Raw genomic sequence first — 7934 nt, 5'->3', positions numbered from 1 at the left:
GGGGAGGCATACCTATAGTAGGTGGGAAGGAACTGCAGGAAGGGGAGGCATACCTATAGTAAATGGGCAGGAACTGCAGGAAGGGGGGGGCATACCTATAGTAAGTGGGAAGGAACTGCAGGAAGGGAGGTGTATACCTATAGTAAGTGGGAAGGAACTGCAGGAAGGGGGGGGAGGCATACCTACAGTAAGTGGGAAGGAACTGCAGAAAGGGGGGTATACCTATATTAAGTGGGAAGGAACTGCAGGAAGGGGGAGGCATACCTATAGTAAGTGGGAAGGAACTGCAGAAAGGGGGGGTATACCTATAGTAAGTGGGAAGGAACTGCAGGAAGGGGGGAGGCATACCTATAGTAAGTGGGAAGGAACTGCAGGAAGGGGAGGCATACCTATAGTAAATGGGCAGGAACTGCAGGAAGGGGGGGGGCATACCTATAGTAAGTGGGAAGGAACTGCAGGAAGGGAGGTGTATACCTATAGTAAGTGGGAAGGAACTGCAGGAAGGGGGGGGCATACCTATAGTAAGTGGGAAGGAACTGCAGGAAGGGAGGTGTATACCTACAGTAAGTGGGAAGGAACTGCAGAAAGGGGGGTATACCTATATTAAGTGGGAAGGAACTGCAGGAAGGGGGGAGGCATACCTATAGTAAGTGGGAAGGAACTGCAGAAAGGGGGGGTATACCTATAGTAAGTGGGAAGGAACTGCAGGAAGGGGGGGGCATATCTATAGTAAGTGGGAAGGAACTGCAGGAAGGGGGAGGCATACCTATAGTAAGTGGGAAGGAACTGCAGGAAAGGGGGGGCTGGGAGGCATACCTATTGTAAGTGGGAGGGGGGTTACATACATGTAATAAGAGAGGGGCAAGTGGGAAGGACCTGCAGGAAGATGGACGGCATACTTGTAGTAAGAGGAGTAAATGGCAAAGAACAGCAGGAAAGGAGAGAGTATCACTGCAGAAAGAGGTGAGCAAAGCACTGCAGGAAAATGGAGGGGGAGGCATTGAGGATGGAGGAAAGGGGGGAGGGGAGGAGGCATTCTAGCAGGAAGAGAGGAGTAATAGTGAATGACACTGCAGGAGTGGAGGAGCAGATGGGGGGCACAGCCCTGCAGACGCAGGGGAGGAGGAGATGGCACTACAGTATACAGACAGATGGGGGCAGTACTGCAGGAAGAGAGGAGTAATAGTGGATGGCACTGCAGGAGGGGAGGAGCAGATGTCGGCCACAGCCCTGCAGGTGCAGAGGAGCAGAAGATGGCACTACAGTATACAGACAGATGGGGGCAGTACTGCAGGAAGAGAGGAGTAATAGTGGATGGCACTGCAGGAGGGGAGGAGCAGATGGAGGGCACAGCCCTGCAGGTACAGAGGAGCAGGAGATGGCACTACAGTATACAGACAGCTGGGGGCAGTACTGCAGGAAGAGAGGAGTAATAGTGGATGGCACTGCAGGAGGGGAGGAGCAGATGTCGGCCACAGCCCTGCAGGTGCAGAGGAGCAGAAGATGGCACTACAGTATACAGACAGATGGGGGCAGTACTGCAGGAAGAGAGGAGTAATAGTGGATGGCACTGCAGGAGGGGAGGAGCAGATGGAGGGCACAGCCCTGCAGGTACAGAGGAGCAGGAGATGGCACTACAGTATACAGACAGCTGGGGGCAGTACTGCAGGAAGAGAGGAGTAATAGTGGATGGCACTGCAGGAGGGGATGAACAAGACAGGAGTGGCGGAGGGATGAGAGGGGGAAAGCAGGAAGGGGCCGATGGATGAGAGGGGGAAGGCAGGAAGGGGCCGATGGATGAGAGGGGGAAGGCAGGAAGGGGCCGATGGATGAGAGGGGGAAGGCAGGAAGGGGCCGATGGATGAGAGGGGGAAGGCAGGAAGGGGCCGATGGATGAGAGGGGGAAGGCAGGAAGGGGCCGATGGATGAGAGGGGGAAGGCAGGAAGGGGCCGATGGATGAGAGGGGGAAGGCAGGAAGGGGCCGATGGATGAGAGGGGGAAGGCAGGAAGGGGCCGATGGATGAGAGGGGGGAAGGCAGGAAGGGGCCGATGGATGAGAGGGGGGAAGGCAGGAAGGGGCCGATGGATGAGAGGGGGGAAGGCAGGAAGGGGCCGATGGAAGAGAGGGGGAAGGCAGGAAGGGGCCGATGGAAGAGAGGGGGAAGGCAGGAAGGGGCGAGGCGAGTGATCCTGACAATGTAGCAAAGTAAAAAAAACTATTCAATTAAAAATGGTTAAAAACACACATAATGAAATATTTTTTACAGCTGACTTGCTAGTGGGTTTATATATCTTTGTATGTTACCTTTACCTGTATTTAGTGCCTCCACTATTGCTGTAATCATATAAACATACCATCAGCACATTCCGCCCCTTTATGTGAATCATTACGTTTCATGCGAAGGACAGGAAGTACATTTACACAGCAGCCTTTGTGGGGAGGTAACCGGGCCAGCAGTAACTAAAATGAGACCTGCACTTTATGGTAGGATTGTTCCTTGGGGAGATCACCAAGACATGTCTGTCTAAGAGGGTTCTGACTCTGTGACAACTGCCAGGAGAAATGATTACAGAAGTGTTCTCTTGCAAACTTCTGCCAAATCAAAGGCAGACGAGTTGTTGTGAGGACTAGTTACATCCGCCTGTCTCTGTCGCCCTCATTCTGCCAGATGTCTCAGCGGAGACCAATTACCGAGGCTCAATAGGCCAGGAACAAGCCAGCATCTTGCGGGCCAGGGACGCTGCGAGTAACCCCAGCAGAAGGCGGGGACACAAAGCCAATTAAAACAAGGTGACTGGTCGTGTAACTGCAGGGTGACAGCTGAGACAAGGCACTGGTAAATACAGAATGAGATCCACCATCTCTCTTTAACCTGTTCACGCAGCAAACCTGGACTGTGGTCCTGTCGCACCAACTCCGATTTGTACCAAATGAACTGAAATAAAAAAAACACAGCAACCAAAAAGAAATTCCGTTGGTGTCACAGGGTTTACTGGCGCAATGCTCTGCAGATTCAACAATTGTTACATGGATCAAGTCATGCCCTAAAGGTCACAATGGGTTATTAGAATGATGCTATTGCACAGCACCGTGGAAAAAAAAGTGTTACACATAAGAGCAAACCAATGAAAGCATTACAGATTACTGGAGCAAGGCTCTGTAATTCTTATAATGTTACAGCAGGGCGCTGGAGTGAAGCTCTGCAGGGTTCAATGACTAAAGGGGAAGGGGGTACAAAGTATTGGAGGAAGACCCTCTCGAACTCACTGCTACAGGACACATCGCGGCAACGCTCTGCCATTGAGATTAATGATACAGAAGGAATTAAAGCAGGGCTCTGCTATAAACGCTAGAGTAAAGCCATTATTGGGGCAATGCTCTGGGGTACTGTTAATGCAGCCATTGATGCATCGGTTGTCTGTAACGTGTTGTGTATGTGGGCTATGCTGAGCAGGCTGCTGCACACACTCAAGGGTAGGGGGTCTCACAAGGAGAGCGAGAGAGAGAAAGGGCACAGGCAGCCTCTGACAAGGGAGTTCAGCTGTATTTCATGAGACAATGCTCTTGATATGTGCGTCCTGCCTGCCAGTGTGCTGTAAGCTCACAAGCACCTAGTGAGCCCCATTGCTGGGTTACTGCAGGCAGAGAAGAGAGGAGGGGGGGGGGGTAGGATGAAAGGAACGCAGGCTGTATAGTTGAATAAGAGGGATAGCATCAGTTGCTCTCACCATTTTAATTCAATAATATTTCTCATGCAAGAGCTTTAATATGTAACCCGGCCCCTTCTGTAACATTCACTTTTAATACTGTCAACATCTATTTGCAGCTCGAGAGACGGCACTGCGGCGCAGCCTCTCGAGTGTGTGCTAGTGGGTGTAAATGTCTGGATGAGCTCGCCCTTGTGTCGGACTGAGGGTGAACTGCTGGGGTTAAAAGGTGCAGCTGCTGGTATTAACCTGGCCGCTGCCAAGTGCCGCTCCTGTAAAGCTGCCGATTCGCCCTGGCAGGGAAGGGTTAACACGGTAGCTGCACTACTGGCCTTTGGTAAGGATTTGGGCTGACGGATTTATACAAAGCATTGGGGAGGGGGCAGTGTAATGGGGCACAAATCATCCACACATTGCAGACAGAGGGGTTTGAAAAGCAAACGGAGCTGGTATAGTCCTGCAAGGGTACACAGGTCACGCTTGCAAAACGAGATAATAGAAAAAGAAATTAAAAAGAAAAGCGGGTATGAGAAGCCCAACCCCAGCATATTTCTGGACCTACTCGGCAACCCGGAAACCAGCTTAGTGAATGGGCCGATTATGGGGCTCGTGACCACTGCAAAAGGATGACCATGTCCTTACTGGACAAAGCCGCTTGTTTTGGCATCTCTGCCGTTGTGTGTGATGGGAATGGGGGAGGGGGCAACTGATCATCAGCTGACCATCCCCCTGTTTAAAATGAGCAGCGTGAACTGTAGGGGCCTCGCTGCGTCTGAAAGGAGGTGCAGAGCGCCCGGACGCACATGCCTGGTATGGTGGGAGAGGCCGGTCATGAGTCCCTCTCTCGTCCCTGTAGTGCATGCATCCCCAACCTTGAACTTCAATCAAAGCAAGAAGGGCAGTAACAGTCTCATAGCAGCTCCTTACAAATTGACACGGGGAAGATTAGTGCTAATTCCCCCACCATGACCAATATACCTATGAAAAAAAAACAAACAAATAAAACTTCAAATGGGAAACGGGAATCTGATAAGATTCTACTCTTCTCTTCTTGAAGTTCAGCTTCAAGGGAGCAGGGAGGGAAGGAGGGGGGGGGGGGGGGGGAGGAGGAGTAAGAGACGAAAACCCTTTTTTTTATTTTTTATAAAAGTGTCCGGGAGAGGTTTCCTCTTTGCTAGACAAAGATGGCGGGGTGTAGAGAAGGGGTCAGTGTGAGAAAGGCCAGCTGCGATTTGTTTTTGTTTTTTTACTTCTCATTCTAAGCTCTGCACCTCCCCTCCACACACACTGGAGGGTCAGCTCTCAAATAAAATTCCTCTCCAAGTCTATAGCACCATAGTCCACAGCTTGAGAGCCCCCCCCCCTCCCCGACCGTGAGCAAGAGGTGGGGAAAGTCTGTCCTTCCAGCAGTACCAAGTTAGCAGCACGACATCTCTACCTTTCCACCCCTGGAAAGGCGCCACTCGTCGGCTGCGCGCTAAGATCGCCGTCGTTGTTGTTGGACAGCGGAACGGGCTCTGGGAGCAGCGGTCGTCTTGGCTGAAGGGGAGAAAGGTGGCGTTCGAGCTCGGCCAGAGTTTCTCTAGATGTGGAGGGCTGCGGAGAGCGTGGGTTGGTGGTGGTACGAGAGGCGGGATCAGCTGCTGTTTGAGAGCTGCGGTGGATTCGGTGGCTGACGATGATATTATTGCCGAAACCCCCCATGGATGCCATCGTCGTGCTCTGCTCTCGCTGGACCACCGCTGTCATCCCTCCTTCTGCCATCAGCCGCTGGATTCTGCTCAGAGCGTCCTCCTGACCCTCTCCTGTCGGACATGAAGGGGCAGAGTGTGAGGGAAGAGAGGGGCTGCAGTACAATAGAGAGAGAAGCATAAAAAGTGCAAGTATAAGAGGTGATGTCCTGAAGATAAAGGGTGACAGGTTGGGGGGGAAGTGACCCTCCCAGGAGACAATAGAAACACAATACTTCTTGAATAATTGGCGTGTGAGGATTGACAACTTGTTGGCAATGGTCATGCGGAAGGCTGAAAGCCTTGTTGTCCATCCTCACACTCAGCGCAGCTGTAAACGTGAGACTAGAGGCCGAGATTTACCCCATCCTACCTGAGCCGGGCACCTCTGCGGATTCCGGGTTCCCTTCTTGCAACTCCGCTGCAGTTGTGCCCTCAGAAGTGCTGCTGGACTGGGCCACTTGCTCATTAGTGGAAACTAATGGGAGTAGACAGAAAAAGAGATCACCGCGAGGGAAGACAACCGTACTGCAGTATGAAGGGTGAGGGTCAACTAAGATGGGGTAAATCTGACGTTCTGACACTGCAACAACTCTCATAAAGCATAAAAAAGTAAGAATGAGTAATCAAAGCATAAGACAACAAAGTGTAACACAAGTGATGGTGGCTGGCACAGCTAGAATAGAGAGACTGCAGATGGAACCAGAGGACACTCACATTACCAACCCTATGGTGAAAGGTGCAATGCATTACAGATCTTTGCATTTGAATGAAATTATTTCCTATTACCATGGCCTTGCTGATCCACATTCTAACGTACTTCCATGTACAGGTATCCCGTCACCTCTGAAGTGGCAGACATTACGTTCTGCTCCATGTTTGAGCACTGTTGCTTTATATGTATACATTATATGGCGGCAAAACTGGTTCCATTTCGCTACAGAGTGTAGTTGAACACTCACCCTCAGCGCTTGGAGCGGCGGGTCGCGTCTCTGGTACCTCCCGCTCAGTCTGCGTCTCTGCGTTCTGTAGCTGCGGGGCAGGAGTCTGGGTGCCCTGGGAGGTCACAGAAGTGCTTGGATTTCGAGGCTGGAGGCCAATGGCGTTCATCAGACCCATGTCTCTGTCTGACCTCCAGGTGGCACGGCTGGTCCTAAGAAGGGAAGAGGACACGTTTCATAGGAGACTTCTTTTTAAATGGAGTATTTTTTATTAAAAATGTTTTCCAATTGAACAATACAATAGAACAATAAAACAAACAAACGAAAAACGATCACACATCAAGATCATAAAAGATATCCAGCACGAATATAGAACACCTAGTATAAATAACATATTCACAAACTGCAGAGTATAGTAGAGAAAAAGAAAAACAAAATTTACAGCATATATAAACATATTATATAAGTACGTGAAATGAAACCAGGAAAAAAAGTGTTGAACACATGAATAAAGATAGGTGCAAAAAGGCATGGAAAGCCAAGACACCAGCTGAAATCTATCAGTAATTAGAAAGCAATCCTGGCCCCCTGTCAGTGCTAATTCATATAAGCTGGTTCAGTCCCAACTGATGGCCTATAAAACGGGACCGGTATGAAATACTGCCGGACGCCATAAGACGGGCACCAGTGTAGATCCCAACACCAGCTAAGTACTAACTAACCTAGCCCCCCCTTAGGGGTGCCTAACCCTATCCTCCCCCCCAGCCCTGCAAGTGCCAAACTCTAACCCCCCCTGCAAGTGCCTAAACCTAACCCCCCCTTTCCCGCAGCCTAAACCTAAGTCTCCCAGGGGGGGTGCCAAGCCCTAACCTCCCCCCGTGGGTGCCTAACCCTCTCGGGGGTGCCTCCTAGCCCTAAGTGCCCCCCAAGATGCTTAACCTAAACCTCCCACACACCCCCGCAGCTGTCTGCGCCAGGCTTACCTTCGATCGAGATGCCAGGCGTCAAACTCCCGGCATAGGTAAAATGACAGGCGCCAGGATCTCGATGACTGTTATTAGACCCTTGATGGGACTAGACAGTCGAGATGTCGATGGACGGCATTTAGACCGTCGGCATCCCGACTGCATACCTATAAAAAGGTGTCTCATACCAGGGTGTCTCACAAGAAACATCTCCTGATGGGTAAAAGCAACGAGCTCTCTCCAGACCTTCGCAACCTTATTGCTGCAAAACATACTGATGGCTGTCTTCGGCTTTTCATACCATTATTGGTTTAAATTTCCAGGTTAAACATGCTGGGAAGCGCCGACTATTGTAAGACGTAAATTTACCCCAATGTGTTGTCCAATGATGAGATGGACTCTCAAAACATTAGGTGAACTCAGGCAAGTAATATTCTCTATGTAGGTATAGCTTATATAATGCCACCAAAAACTGGTGCTCGTTAAGTAGAATAGAAAACGCATTGTGTAGTGTGACTCTCCAGCAGCTGCAATGATACCCTACTACATTTCCTGAGAACGTCCCTCTAGCCAATGGCACATCTGGCTA

The 7934-nt window shown here is 50.6% G+C and overlaps 1 protein-coding gene across 2 annotated transcripts in view; it reads right to left on the bottom strand.

Moving 5' to 3' along the window:
• Positions 1-4940: 4940 nt before the first annotated feature.
• AMBRA1 (autophagy and beclin 1 regulator 1) overlaps positions 4941-7934 on the bottom strand; it is a 78552-nt gene continuing 75558 nt past the window's right edge. The window contains exons 17-19 of one of the 2 annotated variants that reach the window (XM_088461498.1): positions 6402-6592; positions 5813-5917; positions 4941-5514 (exon numbers count right to left, since the gene is read on the bottom strand). In XM_088461498.1, coding sequence (XP_088317624.1) covers positions 5144-5514; positions 5813-5917; positions 6402-6592 — 667 coding nt within the window. In that variant the 3' untranslated portion in view covers positions 4941-5143. The remainder of the gene's footprint in view (positions 5515-5812; positions 5918-6401; positions 6593-7934) is intronic. The other variant, XM_088461497.1, reaches the window with a different exon arrangement.

This window comes from Taudactylus pleione, unplaced genomic scaffold (genome assembly GCF_031769625.1).
Source record: "Taudactylus pleione unplaced genomic scaffold, aTauple2 ptg001060l, whole genome shotgun sequence".
Lineage (NCBI taxonomy): Eukaryota > Metazoa > Chordata > Amphibia > Anura > Myobatrachidae > Taudactylus > Taudactylus pleione.
Note: the sequence above shows the minus strand (reverse complement) of the source record. Positions and strands in the feature narration are given on the sequence as shown.